Here is a 22,122-nt window from a genome sequence, read left to right as displayed (position 1 = left end):
TTTTAAAAAGGGCCAATTCACACTGACTTGCGCTAAAACATATGGAAAATGCATGTACATTTTCATCCATTTTAGCCATGTTTTAATGCACGCCGACATCTGTTGACATACATTTTGATGTCCGCTGACGTGCATGCGCAGCGTTATGGTGTAAATAGGTCACATTGGAAATGATTGTTTTTCAGATTGTCTTCTGTTTACAGCTGCACTAATACGCAGATCAAAACACTGGTGTTAATTGGCCCTTACTGAGCGGACAGGAGGTGGGCAGACCAAGGTGGGCGCCTACATCTGCCCATCCATATCCATAAAATGGAGCTGTTTTTCTGGAGTAAGGAAAAAAAAAAAAAAAAAAGTTGAAATAGGCATGTATTGCTTTGGTGGGACTCAGCAGAGGATTAGTTTCGGATCTTCTATGGAGACTGAACAGACACCGCCCGTGTGTAAAGGGGCCTCAGAAAGCAGCCGTTGTATCAGCACTGAACGCAGTGGGTGGAGCGGGCAGACTTGGTACTCTGCACAAGCAGCACCCATACATGAAGATGCATTCGGATCCTCACTAGACTTCCTGCATTTTTCATCTATTTAACCCCTTATGTACATGTAAACATTGCTTAGGAGAAAGTCAGCCCCAATGTGTTTCCAATCTCATCATTGCAGACACTTCTATTAGATCCCTGCAGCTGCTTCCTGTTCTCTCACTAATCATACAGAAGTCTAGGCAGCCAGCACCTGATCGAGGTCGGCTCTAATCTATATGATCCCAGAAAGCCTGATGCAGACAACAGAGCAAAGCCGTTTCCTAGAAATCAGGAGTCATCGCAGGGGGCTCCTATGGAGTCCTGACCGGAACTGGCTCGGATACACAGAAAAAGCCGCAAAATCAGCAAAACATTTACAAATCACACCGACCCCGTTCATTTTCGGGTTGTTCTCATTGGTTCCCCCGGATCGACAGGTTTCCGGTGCCTCCCCGCTTCTTCCGTCGCTGGGTTTGGACATTTTCTTTCCTAGGAGACAGACAGGGAGGGTTGGTTATACTGGATTTAGTGGGCATGCTCAGCGTAAGAACACACAGCTGGGCGCCGCCATCTTTAAAGGGACAGAGAGGGGGAGAATGGCGGAGCTGGTACGTGTAAGGTCCGCCCACCGAGACACGTCCCCCGTCACTCACAATGTACTCCGCCCAACAACAGTCCTGTATTCCCATGTGTACAGTGCGGATTTCAGATCTCATATGATCGTGTATTGCACACATGGCAATACACGTCTAGGGTGCTCCGCGTGGGCGCGCACATGGCAATACACGTCTAGGGTGCTCCGCGTGGGCGCGCACATGGCAATACACGTCTAGGGTGCTCCGCGTGGGCGCGCACATGGCAATACACGTCTAGGGTGCTCCGCGTGGGCGCGCACATGGCAATACACGTCTAGGGTGCTCCGCGTGGGCGCGCACATGGCAATACACGTCTAGGGTGCTCCGCGTGGGCGCGCACATGGCAATACACGTCTAGGGTGCTCCGCGTGGGCGCGCACATGGCAATACACGTCTAGGGTGCTCCGCGTGGGCGCGCACATGGCAATACACGTCTAGGGTGCTCCGCGTGGGCGCGCACATGGCAATACACGTCTAGGGTGCTCCGCGTGGGCGCGCACATGGCAATACACGTCTAGGGTGCTCCGCGTGGGCGCGCACATGGCAATACACGTCTAGGGTGCTCAGCGTGGGGGCGCACATGGCAATACACGTCTAGGGTGCTCAGCGTGGGCGCGCACATGGCAATACACGTCTAGGGTGCTCAGCGTGGGCGCGCACATGGCAATACACGTCTAGGGTGCTCAGCGTGGGCGCGCACATGGCAATACACGTCTAGGGTGCTCAGCGTGGGCGCGCACATGGCAATACACGTCTAGGGTGCTCAGCGTGGGCGCGCACATGGCAATACACGTCTAGGGTGCTCAGCGTGGGCGCGCACATGGCAATACACGTCTAGCGTGCTCCGTGTGCGCGCACATGGGAATACAGATCTAGTGTGTACACATTGATTTCAGGTAATTATCTAGCGCGATCAGTATATACATATATATATATATATATATATTGTGCATTCACATCAGTCCCTAACCCTCAAGGGGTGTACAATCTAAAGTCCCTAACTCACATTCATACATACACATACTAGGGCCAATTTAGACAGGATTCAATTAACCTACCAGCATGTCTTTGGAGTGTGGGAGATAACCGTAGTACCCGGAGGAAACCCACGCAGGCACAGGGAGAACATGCAAACTCCAGGCAGGTGGTGCCATGGCTGGGATTTGAACCAATGATCCTAGTACTGCCAGGAGGAAGTGTTAACCATTTAGCGACTGTGCTGCCCACATAGGAATACAGATCTCTTATGTGCTCTGTGTCTATACAGATCTCATATGCGCTGCAAATGTATACATATGAATAAAGAATTTGATCTCATATGTTGTGTATACATATTAATTCAGATCTCATGTACCCACACACGCACACACCAATTAAATACAGGAGGAATCAGAGGGCCCTGCTCATTAGAGCTTACAATCTAAAAGGGGGAGGGTCAAGTGATACAAAAGGTAATAACTGGGGGGGGATGAGCAAATGGAGAAAATACATGTACAGTTGTTAGGTGGAGGCAGGATAGGTTTCTCTGAAGAGAAAAGTTTTCAGGGAGCGCCTAAAAGTGGACAGAGTAGGAGATAATTGGACAGATTGGGGTAGGGATTTCCATAGGTTGGGAGAAGTCCTGCAGGTGGGCATGGGAGGAGGAAGTGACAAGGGAACTAGAGAGCAGGAGATCTTGGGAGGAACGAAGAGTGTGATTTGGTTGTCATTTTGAAAATGCCGCTGTTACAGGCACTTGCCTGTTTTTCTTCTGCCTCTAAATGCCCCTCTATGTTAAAAGGAGAACTACAACTAAAGCTCTTTTGACTGTACTTCTCCTGTGACCCGTTTTCAGCTTCAGCCCACTGTCGGCTGACATCACTCAGCCGGTCCAGGCTGGGGAAAGATCCTGCTTTAAAGTCGGGATCCACCCCAGAGTCTGGAGCGGTACCTGGCTCAGCCTGTCAGTGATGTGCTGAGAACCTGAGCCAGCCGCTCCACAGCCAAGAGCTCCAGTGAGCACTGGAGGGAGGGGCTGGCTAAGGGGAGGTGCAGACAGCGGTGACCACTGCACAGAGAGGCTGTGAGAACTCAGCAATCAGTGGTCATGTGATCACTAAATTTCACTCTTAGAGCCAGTGGGGGACAGATGCATCATTGGACGGATGCGGCATCCACCTAGGCAGGATTTTAAAATAAATAAATACATACCATACTTTTTTTTTAACCTATGTATCCATGCATACATAGAGTTTAGAGGCAGAAAAAAAAACATCACTTGCACATTTAGGAATGGAGCATTTAGGCAGAAAAAAAGCTGAATGTGCCTAAATGCTAGGTATATTTCTGGCCAATGAAATGAATGACTGCCCAAATGCTTGATGCACCTAAGCGCATTTGCAAAAATGCAGCTATAGGTACGTTTTTATGCTGCTTATTCCTCCCCCTGTAACAAAAGAGTCCAGGAGAGAAGAAAAAAAAAACCATCCTGGCCTAACACAGATCATATGTTTTGTATGTACACATTATTTACTCATCTCATTCTGTGTATGTCTATGTACAGTCTCTCACAGAAGTGAGTACACCCCTCACATTTTTGTAAATATTTTATCTTTTCATGTGACAACACTGAAGAAATGACACTTTGCTACAATGTGACGTAGTGAGTGTACAGCTTGTATAACAGTGTAAATTTGCTGTCCCCTCAAAATAACTCAACACAGCCATTAATGTCTAAACCGCTGGCATGATTGTGTGACCAGTGGATACAGCAGATCACAGTGCACAGTACCTACCTGCTGTGAGCAGTCGGGGTATCATGTGACCACTATGACCATAGCGATCACCTGTAAGCAAAGCTGTCACGAATGGCTTCTAGTCATGACAGCTTACTATTATGATGCTGTGATTGGTCACCAACAATCACATGGTACCTGGGCCAATCACAGCACCACAATAGATCATGAATGAAAGCCATTTATGACAAATCAAACAATTGCTGTTACAGTGATAAAATCACTGCAACAAGCAATCTCAGTATTAAAAAAAAAAAAAAAAATCCTGATCACCTCCCCAGAGTAATACAGTGTCACTATGACTGTTCAGTGACACTTAACTACTCTGAAGACAGAAAAAAATTAAAAATAAAATTCTCACCACCCCCCATCCATACTGTCACCAGTGTCCCTGATCACTGCCACACTAGTCAAATGATGACGCTGTACTGCACTGGTGGCATTATATTAAAAGAAAAGAAAAAAAAAAAAAGTAATAGTGGGGGAAAAATAAACCCCACAATTATTGCATTTTTTTTATTTTTCCACAAAAATGTTAAGAAAAAAAAATATATATCACAACTTCAAAAAACTTGCCATAGCTCTTAATACCTTATACTGGACTTCTACTTTCCAAAACTGGGTAATTGCAGGGATATTTGTACTTTCCTGACAGTTTAGGGCCTCAAATCAGTTCATCAGGACTGATCAATTTTCAAAAAAAAAAAAAAAAAATAATATTATATATATATATATATATATATATATATATATATATATATATATATATATATATATATATACATACATACATACATATACATACATACATATATACATACACAAAAACACATACATACATACCACAGTTTGTAGTCTCTATACCTTTCACACAAGCTAAATAAAATACACGGATTTGGGTTATTTTTACCAAATATATGTAGCAGACTACAAAATGGCTAAATTTTAGAACATTGGTGATTAAATACCACCAAAAAAAAAAAAGCTTGTTGTGAAAAAAAAAAAAATTATATACATTTCATTTGGGTATAGTGTTGCATGACCGAGCAATTGTCAGTTAAATAATGCAGTGTTCAATAGAAAAAATGCTCTGGTCATGAAGAGGGTAAAACCTTTTGGAGGTCAAGTGGTTAGAGTATACTTTTTAACAACTTTCCCAACAAACTCCCTACAGCATAGTTTCTGAATTCTTGAAACCATGGACCTCCATAATGTTTGCATGGCTTTTTTTCCCATGGTTTGCATGTATTTAGTAGAAACTCAGACCTTCTATGGCACTTTCCACAGAACCAGGAGACAGTCCCAAAGAAGACTATGGGTTTCTACTTCAAATTGAAGAGTGTGGCTGACATTAAAATGCATATCTCAGCTGGCCATAGATGGATCGAACATTGGGCGGTTCAGTAGGGACCGTCCAAGATTGGATCCATCTATGGACAGGTTGATTGGATTGACTTGGGTACAACCTGCCTGTCAGAATTTTAGCATGTGATTACTGTCCATGCCTATAGTCACTAGCAGAAATCTTTGTGTTCCCTCATTTAGGAAGGCCTCCACTTCTGGGTGGCAGAACACAATAGCTCTGCAGGAGGCATTCCCCCCATCAACACGGACTGTGTTGATGGGAGAATTCATCAATGTTCTTTCCTTCCGCTTTTGCATTACCATTTCATGTCATCTACACAGTCTGATTGTTTTTCCAAGTGTTATTTGTCAAATGCATAACATTTACCAACAGATACATTGTGTTTACACTACAAACAGATATGTAGATATGCTACATTGTTATTGATACATTTTATTTCCAGCAGAAGAATCTGAAACAATGTCTTCAGCCAGTTTAAAAACCTCAAATGAACACAAAGTCTGTACATACATAATGGCAATCTGCTTATGGTACAATGAGGAACAGAAGTATTTGAACACCCTGCGATTTTGCAAGTTCTACCACTTAGAAATCATGGAGGGGTCTGAAATTCACATTGTAGGTGCATTCCCACTCTGAAAAATGCAGGAAATCACATTGTATGATTTTTAAAGAACTTGTCTTGCACTGCTGAACATAAGTATTTGAACACCTGAGAAAATCAGTGTTAATATTTGGTACAGAAGCCTTTGTTTGCAATTACAGAGGTCAAACGTTTCCTGTAGTTCTTGACCAGGTTTGCACACACTGCAACAGGGATTTTGGCCCTCTCCTCCACACAGATCTCCTCTAGATCTGTCAGGTTTCGGGGCTGTCGCTGAGCAACACGGAGTTTCAGCTCCCCCCAAAGATGTTCTATTGGATTTAGGTCTGGAGACTGGCTAGGCCACTCCAGAACCTTGATATGCTTCTTACGGAGCCACTCCTTGGTTATCCTGGCTGTGTGCTTTGGGTCGTTGTCATGTTGGAAGACCCAGCCACGACCCATCTTCAATGCTCTGACTGAGGGAAGGAGGTTGTTGCTCAAAATCTCACAATAAATTGGCCCATTGATCCTCTCCTTATTACAGTGCAGTCATCCTGTCCCCTTTGCAGAAAAGCACCCCCAAAAGCATGATGTTACCACCCCCATGCTTCACAGTAGGGATGGTGTTCTTGGGATGCAACTCATCCTTTTTCCTCCAAACACGACTAGTGAAGTTTAGACCAAAACATTCTACTTTGGTCTCATCTGACCACATGACTTTCTCCCATGCCTCCTCTGGATCATCCAGATGGTCATTGACAAACTTCAGACGGGCCAGGACATGTGATGACTTGAGCAGGGGAACCTTCCGTGCAATGCATGATTTGAAACCATGACGGCGTAGTGTTCTACCAACAGTGACCTTTGAAACTGTGGTCGCAGCTCTCTTCATGTCATTGACCAGCTCCTCCCTTGTAGTTCTGGGCTGATTCCTCACCTTTCTTATCAGAGATACCCCACGAGGTGAGATCTTGCATGGAGCCCCAGTCCGAGGGAGACTGACAGTCGTCTTTAGCCTCTTCCATTTTCTAACAATTGCTTCAACAGTTGATCTATTTTCACCAAGCTGCTTGGCAATTGCCCTGTAGCCCTTTCCAGCCTTGTGGAAGTCCACAATTTTGTCTCTGGTGTCTTTTGACAGCTCTTTGATCTTGCCCATGGTAGTAGTTGGCGTCTGACTGACTGTGGGGTGGACAGGTGTCTTTAAAGAGCTCAGACAGGTGCTACTAAGTTAGATTCATGAGTGGAGTAGAGGTGGACTTTTTTTAAAGGCACAGTAACAGGTCTTTGAGAGCCAGAATTCTTGCTGTTTCTTAGGTGTTCAAATACTTACCGTATTTTTCGCTCCATAAAACGCACTTTTTCCCCCCCAAAAAAGGGGGGGAAATGTCAGTGCGTCTTATGGAGCGGCCGGTCCGGTATTTCCACCGCCGCGTCAGAATACAGGGCCAGCCGCTCAGATCTGCAGCGGGACCTTACCTGTTCCTCTATCCAGCGCCACGCTGTCTTCCCGGCTTCTGTAGTGTGGGCGGCTCGGCTTGACAGCCAGGTGCCCAGTGCACATGCGCGATAAGCGGTGCGCTTTGTGGATGGTAAGGCGGCACCTGGGACACATGACAGGTCCCAGAAGCCGCTCCTGGATAGAGGAGCAGGTAAGGTCCTGCTGCAGAGCGGACACTAACCAAAGAACAACTCCGCGGAAGAGCAGGTACCTGTCAAATTCAGGTACCCGCTCCCCCTCCGCCTAGGTCAGCAGTCATCTCCTGTACTGGGTTTGCAGTCTCTGGTCATCTCCTGTACTGTGTCCGCAGTCCATTGGTTTAGAATATTTTTTTTCCTGTTTTCTGCCTCTAAAACCTAGGTGCGTCTTATGGTCAGGTGCGTCTTATGGAGCGAAAAATACGGTATGTTCAGCAGTGCAAGACAAATAAATTCTTTAAAAATCATACAATGTGATTTCCTGATTTTTTTTAAAATTCTGTCTCTCAGAGTGGGAATGAACCTACAATGTGAATTTCAGACCCCTCCATGATTTCTAAGTGGGAGAACTTGCAAAATCGCAGGGTGTTCAAATACTTCTGTTCCTCACTGTATGTGTTGTATGGCTGCATTTTCTCCTGAACTCCTGTCCTTCACCTCCTTTGTTTGAGGGTGCTGCATGTGTAAACAGAAACTAGAAGGTGCTTTCCAATGCTAAACACATCACATTATGGATTCATGGGAAGTCTTTGAAATGCATGATGAAGTTACTGACACAAATGAGATCTGTTTATGTGGACCTGTGCAGCATTTGTCCAAGAATTAAAATACATGTATTTTTGTATACTAGTTTTCAGATAGCAGATAGGGATGATCTTCAGGCTGAACATGAGTTTGATCTAAACCCAGCCTGTCCACAATTTGGCAATTGAACGAGCAAACTGTAAATATCCCGAGGTTCTGCTTTAAGTAAAATTCCAGCTATAGTATTTTGTCACATCCAGCTCTAGTCCACCTCATTTCACCACAACTTTATGAAAAATCTCCCATCATAGAGAGCTAATTACTTGGTACAGGAGGTGGCAGGTCAGTGCTCAACTTTCTGGCCTCTGGTCAGAATATGCATTGTAAAAGTGCCCTGGAGTTTGGGGCTCCTGGGGTGCTGTGAAACAATCACAAGCTTATAGGTCAACAGCTACTATCTTACCCAAGGCGAAGAAGTTTACCTTTACACCCAGTACAAATACATTTTAATTCCTACATCAGTGGCCTTCAAACTGTGGCCCGTGGGCTGAATGCGGCCCTTTGCTTGCTTTTATCTGGTCCTTGGAGTACTTTTCCTCCCGCCATTACCAATCACGGGGCACCATCCCTCCCGCCATTACCAATCACGGGGCACCATCCCTCCCGCCATTACCAATCACGGGGCACCATCCCTCCCGCCATTACCAATCACGGGGCACCATCCCTCCCGCCATTACCAATCACGGGGCACCATCCCTCCCGCCATTACCAATCACGGCGCGCTCTTCCTCCTGCCATTACCAATCACGGGGCGCTATTCCTCCCGCTATTACCAATCATGGGGCACCACTCCTTCTACTGACCAAAGGCACTGTGGAATTTTTTTTTTTTTATTTTCACTGACCAGCAAGCCTCAGACATTGTTTACTCCCACAGACAATGGGGCATTTTTTACTCCCACTACCCACCTTGGTCTTCTTGAAGATTGAAGGACAGTAAACTGGCTCTTTGTTTATAAAGTTTGGAGACCCCTGCCCTACAGGATAAAAACTTGTCCAATCACCACAATGCACAAACTGCCCTTCAATAAATGGCTCTTTGGCTAAATAAGGGTGCACTTACATGGAAAGATCTCCCCTGCAATGGCAAAGTATCAGGGAACAAAAGGTTAAAATATTGGGGAGGGAGATGGGTGTTGCTCAAGAATATTTAACAAGTTGACAAATATTTGTAATTGATTTAGCCCCCATTCATACCCAAGAGTTTTGTTGAATGAATACCAAAATAGAATCACATTATTTGCAATGGGCCGATTCACACCTGAGCATTGTGGTGCTTGAATCCCAGTATAGAATAGAAGTTTCTTATGGGCATAGTGCATTTTTGTCAGCTAGACTTTAATGGGAGCACCTGAAAAACACTTGCAAAAAAAAACAAAAAAACCACACACTGGCTCATCAATGGAGTGTTACACTGTCAGGTGTAATTTCCTATTCAGTAAGAGATAGGTCTTATCTGTACCCTCCCTATTGATCAGCTAAAAGTAGTAACATTCCTCCAAAGACAAATTGCAAGCATGCCCTTTCTTTTCAGTTGCACCAGACAAACAAGGCTTTGCAGGGATGTCTCATGGACAAAGTCCACAATTTTGAAGCTTTAGAAAAGGGCATTGCCCTTTGAATCTTAATTCAGCTCAGATATTACATTACAATAAAAAAAACTAAAAAAAAACAAAACAAAAAAAAACTTTAGATAAATCCCATTATAAAGAGGCTACATATTACAAATCCTCGACTATAAGCATCCAATAGTGAGAGATCAATGCCAACCCTCTTCATCCGAGCCAGAAAAATGCTACATTGGGCAACAATTTGATGGTAAAAGATGGCCTCATGCACATGGGCTTATGAAAATTACCAGCATTTTTTTGCCACAGAAACACTCTTGAATTTTACAATATGTATGCATTTATGTGCATATGGTGTTCGAACATTACTGCATTCTACTGGCCAGAATAATTATTTATTTTAGCCACTGAAATAAATTTAAATGAGTACAAGTGTTTTTTTTCTACTCATAAGCTCCTCTCAGAACACACCTTTGCTGGGTTTTTTCCACACCTATAAACATTCCTCTTCAAATACTGTAAATGCCTATGTGTGCATGGACACACAGGCTAAGATATGGGTGCTTTTACAGAGGAAATAAAAAAACCCTCACAAAAACCACAGCTGAAAGTCTGTATAAAGCAGCTATTTTAAACACCATGTGCATGAGGCCTTATAATAAAACTTACAATGCAGTTAAAAAGTGAAGTTCCAGTCACACTGTGAAAAAAAGAAAAAAAGTCAGCAGCTACAAAAACTGTAGCTGCTGACTTTTAAAAAAACAGCCACTTACCTGTCTCACGGTGTCCTCCCCGAAGCCCGTTTCACCAGCCATCTGGTGTTCCAGGCACCAGCATCTTCAGTGTGGGCAACCGGCTGTGACAGCTTGCGGCTTCCGGTTGCCCACTGTGCATGCGCTAGTAGTGCTGCGCTGCCTGAATGGCCCTGTAGTCAGGCCACGTGACAGTTTCTGTCACGTGTCCCAGAAGACTATGGGGAGGGAGGGGGAGGAGGACAACTTCCGCTTCTGATCACCTAGGCAATCACAGCAGAAGTGGATACCTGTCAATTTCAGGTACCCGCTCCCCAAAGGTGCCAATCCTAAATGGGGACCAGTCTTTAAAGCGGAACTTCCCCTTTTGGGTGGAGTGCCGCTTTAAGTGGCCACTAGTTTACAAATCATGGTGCAGTGTACTGATTATTGAGCTTCCCTAAAGGCCAGTTCACACAGGAAACTGCAAAGGAATGCAAGTGATTTGAGTGCAGTGCATTTTCAGGCCATTCACTTTTATGCACTGAAATTGCACCAGAAGTAGTGCATGTACTATAAGAAACGCACTGCAACTGAATCACATAATACTTCTGTACCATGCGAACAGGTGCAGGCAAACGCACTGACTTTGGGGTGTCATTAGCATTGCATTAACACCCACAGCAGATCATAAATACAGTGTGTTTTGAATGTGGTGCACTAAAGGAGGGTTTCCTGCGCCTCCTGGTGTGAACAGGTCCTGAAATGACTTACTTCTAGGCCAGTTGTGGCTTCTGCAAAGCCTGACCCAAAAAAATGAAACACACAACAGCACATTCTGAATGATCAGCGCCATGCTGCATATGATTTAGGAAGAATAGTACATTGAGTATGATCCCCTTATCACAGTAGCACCCAGTTACGTGATGCTGGGACAGGAGGAGCGCATTGTGAATGTGCTGATTTGCAGAGAGAAAATGCGCTGCGGATTTGTGGACAAACAATACAACAGCTCTGCACTCGTTCCTGTGATGGGGAAGCACACACAACATACAATCCGTCCTCACCGTAGGTTCACACCTATGCAGGTTGTGTTTGAGGAGTTTCTGCCTTGCGATTTGCATCTTTGCACTTGTGTTTTGTGGGATTTTTCTTCATATTTTTTTTCTTGTTGCTAGGCAGATTTTAAAACACATCAAAACTGCAATACGTGCTTTTCTGCAGCGTTCCAATTGAAGTCTATAGAACCAAAAATGCAACGTTTTGTGTTTATACAAGTCCCAGACCCTTTCCAAAACATGCACTGGGTGAAAAAAAAAAAAACAGGTGAACCTGTCCCATAGGAAATCATGTTAAAGGAACTGTAGTGCGTTTCTGCAAAACACTGCGGAAAACGCTCAGGTGTGAACCCATTCACACCTGAATGGAGCATTTTTGTTGCATGTTTGTGTGCAATTTGTGCAGGCATTTTGAGTGCTGGTGTTTCTCTATTAGCCAACAGAGAGTAATTTCATCTGTAACATCAAGAATTTTTGCCATGTCAGAAAAGACACTGTTGGACGTGCATTTCCACGTATTTCTATGGGAATGAAAACACGCCAAAAAAACATCAATCTACCAGAATTGAGCTGCAAAATTTTTTTGAGCTTCACCGACTTTGAGTGGAGATGTGATTGATTGCAAAATCAATAAATTAACCTACAAGTATATAATACGTGGAAGGAAGAACAATTTGTCCACACTGCACCATGATCTACAACCACTGCACATTTTATTATAAAAGGTGGACTAACCCTTAAAAGCAATAATCATACAAACACCCACTTGGCGTATACAATGCAAGAAAAAGTCATGTGACTATACCACGCTTTAATCTGGATATATATATATATATATATCTCCAACAGTTTGCTCAGCACTTTACAATATAAAGGGAGACAATACAGTTCAATAAAAGAGGGTTAGGAGCAGGGTCCTGCTCCTTGGAGCTTACAATCTAAGATATAATTTATATATATATATATATATATAATACCTTACATTGTAAGCTCCAAGGAGCAGGACCCTGCTCCTAACCCTCTTTTATTGAACTGTATTGTCTCCCTTTATATTGTAAAGTGCTGAGCAAGTGTGTGTGTGTTTATATATATATATATATACACACATATACATACATACACACACACACAGGATACATACATATGTATATATCAGCCAATTAATGACAATCATAACAGATCCATAGTAACTGAATGATCAGAACATGATATGCGCAGCCTCTCTCTAGTTACATTGTCGCAGCGTCAAGACTTCGATGAGAATCCATTACCTCTACCCATGATGACTGCGGACCGGGCGAAACCAACACCAGCCGGAGCTTGCAGGGCACGGGACCGGTTACGATCAAAAAGACAATCACTGCATTAAAATCAACTCTGAAGTTTAAAGCCCCACACGCTACATGTACTGTGCACGCCGTGCCACACACGTCTCCGCCCGGCAAACTTTTGATTGGATCACATCGCTGTCTGTTAAGCGACTCGGGCTGCCTATTGGTAGAAACATCAACGCCTGCATGCACTCCCAACACGTTGCCCAACCCACTTCTCCGATGAGCTTACTTTTAAATTTCTATGGCCAACAATCTCATTGGTCGCAAAGGAGGGGCGGTGTCTCGCGGTGGTAAGCCAAAGGGCCGAAGGAAGCCAAGAGCTACAGGAGGGGATGTATAGAGGATGTATAGAGGGTGTATAGAGGATGTATAGAGGATGTATAGAGGGTGTATAGAGAGGGTGTACAGAGGATGTACAGAGGGTGTATAGAGGGTGTATAGAGGGTGTATAGAGAGGATGTATAGAGGATGTATAGAGGGTGTATAGAGGGTGTATAGAGAGGATGTACAGAGGGTGTATAGAGAGGATGTATAGAGGGTGTATAGAGAGGATGTATAGAGGGTGTATAGAGGATGTATAGAGGGTGTATAGAGAGGATGTATAGAGGGTGTATAGAGGATGTATAGAGGGTGTATAGAGAGGATGTATAGAGAGAATGTATAGAGGGTGTATAGAGAGAATGTATAGAGAGAATGTACAGAGGATGTATAGAGAGAATGTACAGAGGATGTATAGAGAGAATGTACAGAGGATGTATAGAGGGTGTATAGAGAGAATGTACAGAGGATGTATAGAGAGAATGTACAGAGGGTGTATAGAGAGAATGTATAGATGGTGTATAGAGAGAATGTATAGAGGGTGTATAGAGAGAATGTATAGAGGATGTATAGAGAATGTACAGAGGATGTATAGAGGGTGTATAGAGAGAATGTACAGAGGGTGTATAGAGAGAATGTACAGAGGATGTATAGAGAGAATGTATAGAGGATGTATAGAGAGAATGTACAGAGGATGTATAGAGAGAATGTACAGAGGATGTATAGAGAGAATGTACAGAGGGTGTATAGAGAGAATGTATAGATGGTGTATAGAGAGAATGTATAGAGGGTGTATAGAGAGAATGTATAGAGGGTGTATAGAGAGAATGTATAGAGAGAATGTATAGAGGGTGTACAGAGGATGTATAGAGAATGTACAGAGGATGTATAGAGGGTGTATAGAGAGAATGTACAGAGGATGTATAGAGAGAATGTATAGAGGGTGTATAGAGAGAATGTATAGAGGGTGTATAAAGGATGTATAGAGAGAATGTACAGAGGGTGTATAGAGAGAATATACAGAGGATGTATAGAGACAATGTACAGAGATAATGTACAGAGGATGTATAGAGAGTGTATAGAGGATGTATAGAGAGAATGTACAGAGGATGTATAGAGGATGTATAGAGAGAATGTACAGAGGATGTATAGAGAGAATGTACAGAGGATGTATAGAGGGTGTACAGAGAGAATGTATAGAGGGTGTATAGAGAGAATGTACAGAGGATGTATAGAGGGTGTACAGAGGATGTATAGAGAGAATGTACAGAGGATGTATAGAGGGTGTACAGAGAGAATGTATAGAGGGTGTATAGAGAGAATGTACAGAGGATGTATAGAGGGTGTATAGAGACAATGTACAGAGGATGTATAGAGACAATGTACAGAGGGTGTACAGAGAGAATGTATAGAGGGTGTATAGAGAGAATGTACAGAGGATGTATAGAGGGTGTATAGAGAGAATGTATAGAGAGAATGTACAGAGGATGTATAGAGGGTGTATAGAGGGTGTATAGAGAGAATGTACCGAGGATGTATAGAGGGTGTATAGAGGATGTTTAGAGAGAATGTACAGAGGATGTATAGAGGGTGTATAGAGAGAATGTACAGAAAAGGTATAGAGGGTGTATAGAGAGAATGTATAGAGAGGATGTATAGAGAGGATGTATAGAGAGGATGTATAGAGAGGATGTATAGAGAGGATGTATAGAGGATGTATAGAGAGAATGTACAGAGGATGTATAGAGAGAATGTACAGAGGAAGTATAGAGGGTGTATAGAGAGAATGTACAGAGGATGTATAGAGGGTGTATAGAGAGAATGTACAGAGGATGTATAGAGAGAATGTACAGAGGATGTATAGAGGGTGTATAGAGAGAATGTACAGAGAATGTATAGAGGGTGTATAGAGAGAATGTACAGAGGATGTATAGAGGGTGTATAGAGAGAATGTACAGAGAATGTATAGAGGGTGTATAGAGAGAATGTACAGAGAATGTACAGAGGGTGTATAGAGAGAATGTACAGAGGATGTATAGAGAGAATGTACAGAGGATGTATAGAGGGTGTATAGAGAGAATGTACAGAGGGTGTATAGAGAGAATGTACAGAGGATGTATAGAGAGAATGTACAGAGGATGTATAGAGAGAATGTACAGAGGATGTATAGAGAGAATGTATAGAGGGTGTATAGAGAGAATGTATAGAGGGTGTATAGAGAGAATGTACAGAGGGTGTATAGAGAGAATGTACAGAGGATGTATAGAGAGAATGTACAGAGGATGTATAGAGAGAATGTACAGAGGATGTATAGAGAGAATGTACAGAGGATGTATAGAGAGAATGTATAGAGGGTGTATAGAGAGAATGTATAGAGGGTGTATAGAGAGAATGTACAGAGGATGTATAGAGCTGATATATGATGTATGACATTAGACTACCAGTAAAAGAAACCTTACCCACCTAAAGACCAAGCCTTTTCTGACACTTTTTGTTTACATTTATACATTTACATCTTTTAACCACTTTGCACTCCAGAGGATTTACCCCCCTTCCTCACCAGGCCATTTTTTGCAGTACAGCGCTGCTTTGCTTTAACTGACAATTGCGCGGTCATGCAATGCTGCACTCAGATGAAATTTACATCCTTTTTTTCCCCACAAATAGAGCTTTATTTCTGTGGTATCTGATCACCTGTGCATTTTTTATTTTTTGCGCTATAAACAAAAAAAAAATGACAATTGTGAGAAAAAAACTTTTTTTTTACTTTTTTCTATTAAACATGTCCAGCAAAAAAAGTTTTAAAATAAAATTTCAGCACAAATTTAGGCCAGAATGTATTATATACATATACAGTACACATTATATATATATATATATATATATATATATATATATATATATATATATGTATATATATACTGGAATTTAAAAAAAAAGGTTTTTTTACTAGTAATGGTGGCGATCAGCGACTTATAGCGGCACTGTGGCAAGCATTCTAACACTGGGGGGAGTTGACTTGGTGTCACTGATTTCCTCAGTGACACCAATACAGTGATCAGTGCTAATAAAAAGCACTGCCACTGTACTAATGACACTGGGCAGAAAGGGGTTAACATGAGGGTCGATCAAAGGGTTAACTGTGTGCTGTGTGTGTTTTACTGTGTGCTGTGTTTCACTGTAAGCACACAGCCTTGTATGGCTCTGCTTTGCATCTCCGGGTAGGGGGCGCCTGCACTCCCTACCCACGCCACCAGCTATGGCTGTCAATCACTGGGACCCGGCCGGTGATTACCCGCTGGCGCCTGGTGATTACACAGCCATCCAGAGCAGTGTGCTTACAGTGAAGCACACTCGCCCCCTAGTAAAACACTCCCAGTACACAGTTAACCCTTTGATCACCCCTCATGTTAACCCCTTCCTGCCCAGTGCCGTTAGTACAATGTCAGTGCTTTTTTGTTAGCACTAATCACTGGGGATGTCAGTGACACCAAGTCAGTTACCCCCAGTGTCAGAATACCCACCGCAGTCCCACTATAAGTTGCTGATCGCTGCCATTATTAGTAAAAAAAAAACCCAGTATCTATACCGGCATTTGTAAATGCTATAACTTTCACGTAAACCAATTAATTTACACTTATTGGGATTTTTGTTTAGCAAAGACTTTGCAGAATATATTTTGGCCTAAATTTATGACAAAATTTGATTTTTAAAGACAAATTTTACTGGACATGTTTAACCTCTTTTGCGCCGCCCTATAGTAGAAATACTGCTACAGGGTGGCACGGGTGCGCAAGATCACTATACGTGATTCACACTCCCGCGGTTTTCGCACCCCTCCCAGATAGCATCAGATTGGCTGTCAGTACACCAGTAACCACATTTAACCCCTTGATTGCCAGGAACACGCTCACAATAAACCTCCATTGCTAGTATAGTGTCTGAACGGATCAATATGATCAGATCAGCACTATACCAGCATTCACATTAGTATAGTGTCCCCAAAAATGCAGCATTAGCGGGATCAGCCCTGGCACCTGCCAGCACCTGCGTTTAGCCCCTACGCTTACCCCCCCCATCACTGTCACTTGATACATTGCACACAAAACCGCAGTGTTTGCAGAATCAGGTCTGATCTCTGTTAGCACTTGCCGGTAAATTTTTTTGCAGCGGTTCAAGCAGTCCCTGACAGCCAGGTGATCTTTTTCCTGTGAGTTGCACTAGGTACCTAAAATTTAGTGGCCAAAATGTCAATAGAAAGGTACTCTAGTGAAGAGGCCTACAGGATTCTGAGCATGTCAGATGAGAGCGAAGGGGAAGACTCACTGACACAATCCGCCTCAGAATACGAACCTGTAGACAGCACCCTGACAGATAGCTCAGACGATGGAGAAGAGGTCCATGCTAAGGTCAGGCCCTGTTCCCAGGTTGCTGAGATGTTACAAACGCATGATGACTCTCATGTGCAGCAGAGTGCCAGTAGTAGTGCCGCTCTACCTTTTGATGAACTAGCGAGCACCAGTGGCCTAGTACATCCTGATATTTCACATACCAGTACTGCAGTATAACTTGGTGACGTTGCGAGTCTCATGAGTGCAGTACAAGCTGGTGCGGTGGCAAGTATTGTCCCATAACCACCAAGACTTCGCACACAAACCTGTATAGCTCCTAGTGTCCTTCCAGATGTGCTTGTAAATCTCGACTGGTAGCCCACAAATTCTGCAGCACCCGTACTCCCCCCATTCACTGCCCAACCCGGATTTCAGGTGGAAACAGCAAATTTAAATACTCCCCTTGATTTGTTTGGAGCTGTTTTTCACAGAAGATCTGTATGCATTGATTGTGGATCAAAGCAATTTATATGCACAACAGTTTATCGCCGCCAACCCAAATTCAAACCTTGTCAGACCATGTGCATGGAAACCCATAACGGTTTCTGAATTTGAAGTTTTTTTGGGCCTAACCCTCAACATGGGCTTTGCTAAAAAAAAATGAATTGCGGCTGTATTGGTCCACAGACCCGATTAATCATATGCCCGTGTTCTCTGCTGCCATGGCCAGGAATAGATATGAGAATATAATGTGTTTTATGCATTTCAGTGATAACACATTCTGCCATCCTCGGGATGACCCTGAATTTGACCGGCTCCACAAAATTTGGCCCCTCGTAAATCACCTTAACCAAAAATTTGCAGATGTCTATACTCCCCAGCAAAACATCTGCGTTGATGAGTCATTAATTTTTCTGGCCACCTTGCATTCAAACAATTTCTTCCCAGCAAGTGTGCCAGAAATGGGGCCAAGATGTATAAGACCTGTGAGAGGGCAACAGGCTATACATATCAGTTTCGGATTTACGAGGGAAAAGATAGTCCTGTGGAGCCCTCCGGATGCATGGGAAACAGTGACAAGATAGTTTGGGACTTGGTGTCATCCTTTTTCCATATGGGGTACCACTTCTACGTGGACAATTTTTATTCAAGCGTGCCACTATTTAGACATTTGTCTTGGAATTGGCACATGTGGCACCGTGCAACCTAATCGCTAGGGCTTCACTCCAACTGCTTGTGAATACCTGTCTTAGAAAGGGGGAAAAGCCTGCTTGAGAAATCAGGATGTCATTCATCTGCAGCGCTGACTTTTTTTATTCTGACAGCAACAGGGTCTTGCTCTCAGAAATACATAGTGTATATTTACATTCCCTGTGATAGTATTAAAAGTGATAAAAAAAAAATGGAAGGGACAGTGTAAAAATAATTTTAAAAAATCAAAATAACTTTTAAAAAAACCCTCGCCCCCTGTATTTTGCAGATCTCGTTTGTTGCCACAAGTTTTTGGAAAATGAAAAAAGAAAACAAAAACATATTTTTTTCTTTTCTTTTTTTATATTTCAAAACCTTGTGAGAAATATTAGATCTGCAAAATACTCACCATGCCTCTTTTTAAATTCCTTGGTGTGTCTACTTTCCAAAAATGGGTAATTTGGGGGGTTTGGTGCTATCCTGGCATTTCAGGGCCTAAGAAACTGTGATAGGTAGTGAGGAAGTGAAATGAGGAAGTTAGGCACCTGCAGGCTTTCAAAGTGGTCATTGGATTTCAGGCTCCTGTATGTGGCTAGGCTCTCAAAAAATTTCACAAATGTTGTATCCCCATACTCGGTAGAAGTAGCAGAGTGTATTTTGGGGTGTAATTCCACATTGGCTTGTGTGAGCAATATATTATTTAAGTGACAACTTTGAGTAAAAAACTAAAAAAAATGTTTTTGTCATTTTCCAAAAACTTGTGGAAAAAAAAATAAATCTTCCATGGACTCAATATGCCTCTCAGCATATAGCTTAGGGTGTCTACTTTCTGAAAAGGGGTCATTTGGGGGTGTTTTGTAGTGTCCTGGTGTTTTAGCGCCTAAAGAAATGTGATGGGCAGTCAGAAAGTTAAAGCTTTCTGTAAAGCTAAAAGTAAAAGAGCAACATCAAAACATCACTTCTAGCTGAATGTAAACAAGGCCTTTTTTTTTTTTAACCACTTGTCCTCCTGAGGATTTACCCCTTTTAATGACCAGGCTTTTTTTGCTATTCGGCACTGCACTATTTCAACTGGTAACTGAGCAGTCATGCAATGCTGTATCCAAACAAAATTTATGTACTTTTTCACACAATTAGAGCTTTCTTTTGGTGGTATTTGATTACCTCTGCGCTTTTTATTTTTTGCACTATAAACAAAAAAAGACCTAAATTTTTTTAAAAAAACAATATTTTCTCATTTCTGTCATAAAAAATATCCCAAAAAACTAAAATTTCGTCATAAATTTAAACCAAAATGTATTCTGCTACATGTTTTTGGTTAAAAAAATCCCAATAAGTGTATATTGATTGCTTTGTGTGAAAGTTATAGCATCTACAAACTATGGTATAGATAATAGAATTTACACAGCTTTTCCTTTCTGACTGCTCATCACATTTCTTGAGGTGCTAAAATACCAGGATAGTACAAACACCCCCAAATGACCCCTTTTTGGAAAGTAGACACCCTAAGCTATCTGCTGAGAGGCATATTGAGTCCATGGAAGATTTATATTTTTTCCACAAGTTTGTGGAAAATGACAAAAACTTTTTTTTTTTTTTTTACACAAAGTTGTCATTTCAATTTAAAGACTTTTTGGGAGTCTAGCTACATACAGGAGCCTGAAATCCAATGACCACTTTGAAAGCCTGAAGGTGCGTAACTTCCTCATTTGACTTCTTCACTACCTATCACAGTTTCAAAGGCCCTGAAATGCCAGGATAGCACCAACCCCCCCCCCCCCCCAAATGACCCCTTTTTGGAAAGTAGACACCCCAAGGAATTTTGAAAGAGGCATGGTGAGTATTTTTCAAATCTAATTTTTTCTCACAAGGTTTTGAAATATAAAAAACGAAAAGAAAAAATGTTTTTGTTTTTTTCTTCATTTTCCAAAAACTTGTGGGAACAAATGAGATCTGCAAAATACTCAGCATACTTCTTATCAAATTCCTTGGGTTGTCTACTTTCCAAAAAGTGGTCATTTGGGGGGGGCTTGGTGCTATCCTGGCATTTCAGGGCCTCCGAAACTGTGATAGGTAGTCAGGAAGTGTAATGAGGAAGTAATGCAGGCCATAGATGGGTCGAAAATCAGCCGATTTTTCGGCCGAAAATAAAATCGGCCGATTTTCGGATCGTTAGTGGGCTATTTGTTCGGCCGTTTTTCGGTATTTTGGCCGATTTTTTTTATCGGTAAAGTTGGATAAAAAGTTACCGATAAAAAATCTGCGCATGAGCAGTGACCTGCAAGAGGAAGACAAAAAGAAGAAGAAGAGGAAGAAGAAGAGGATGAAGAAGAAGAAGAGGATGATGAGGAAGAAATAGAAGAGGATGAGGAAGATGAAGAAGAGGATGAAGAAGAGGATGAGGATGAAGAAGAGGATGAGGATGAAGAAGATGAGGATGAAGAAGAGGATGAGGATGAAGAAGAAAAGGATGAGGATGAAGAAGAAGAGGATGAGGATGAAGAAGAAGAGGATGAGGAAGAAGAAGATGAGGATGAAGAAGAAGAGGATGAGGATGAAGAAGAAGAGGATGAAGAAGAAGTAGGATGAAAAATAAGAAAAAAACATTTACAGCGGTTGCAACATTGTATCTATTTGTTTCCGAATAAAAACATCTGTATCCTAAATGGAAACAAATAGATACAATATTGCAACCGCTGTAAATGTCAAGGAACTGTCAAAGAAAAGCGGAGCTCTCTGCAGGGACACTTTTTGCAGGCTGTAGACAGGATGAAAATCGGCCGATTTTTTTTTTACCGTTGATGGTAACGTCGGCCACTTGAACGACCGATTTTTCTTTTTTTAAAAGAAAAATCTGCCGTTTTTCTCCCCGTCTATGGCCTGCATAAAGCCCTTTAAAAGCCTGAAGGTGCTTATTGGATTTTGGGGTCCTGTACATGGCTAGACTGCCAAAATGTCTCTCTCACATGTGGTACCCCCATACTCGGGAGAGGTAGCAGAATGTATTTTGGGGAGTAATTCCACATATACTCATGGCATGTGTGAGCAAAAAATCATTTAAGTGACAATTTTGTGTAAAAAAAAAAAAAAATAAAATTTTGTCATTTTCCAAAAACTTGTGGTAAAAAAATAAAGTCTTCTATTGATTCAACATGCCTCTCATCAAATAGTTTGGGGTGTCTACTTTCCAAAAAGGGGTCGTTTTGGGGGGTGGGAGCATTTTATGCCCAGCATTAGAAGTTAATGCCACACATCATCCACTCTTCTAACCACCTGAAGACCAAGCCTTTTCTGACACTTTTTGTTCACATGAAAAAAATCTGTATTTTTTGCTAGGAAATTAATTTAAACCCCAAACATTACATATATTTTTTAAAGCAAACGCCCTAGCAAATAAAATGGCGGGTGCTGCAATTTTTTATGTCAC

At 42.4% G+C, this 22,122-nt stretch overlaps 1 protein-coding gene across 2 annotated transcripts in view; it reads right to left on the bottom strand.

The window, feature by feature from the left end:
* Positions 1 to 12,920, bottom strand: part of KMT5A (lysine methyltransferase 5A) — a 37,122-nt gene extending 24,202 nt beyond the window's left edge. Inside the window, exons 1-2 of one of the 2 annotated variants that reach the window (XM_089662017.1) lie at positions 12,793 to 12,920; positions 913 to 1,010 (exon numbers count right to left, since the gene is read on the bottom strand). In XM_089662017.1, the coding sequence (XP_089518143.1) occupies positions 913 to 1,010; positions 12,793 to 12,802 (108 nt within the window). In that variant the 5' untranslated portion in view covers positions 12,803 to 12,920. Of the gene's footprint in view, positions 1 to 732; positions 857 to 912; positions 1,011 to 12,792 lie in introns of those variants that run through there. The other variant, XM_089662018.1, reaches the window with a different exon arrangement.
* Positions 12,921 to 22,122: the final 9,202 nt, after the last annotated feature.

Source organism: Staurois parvus, unplaced genomic scaffold (genome assembly GCF_062004578.1).
Source record: "Staurois parvus isolate SC_StPar_1 unplaced genomic scaffold, SC_StPar_1.0 ptg001418l, whole genome shotgun sequence".
NCBI classification, from domain to species: Eukaryota; Metazoa; Chordata; class Amphibia; order Anura; family Ranidae; genus Staurois; species Staurois parvus.
This window is presented reverse-complemented; position numbering and strand designations above follow the sequence as displayed.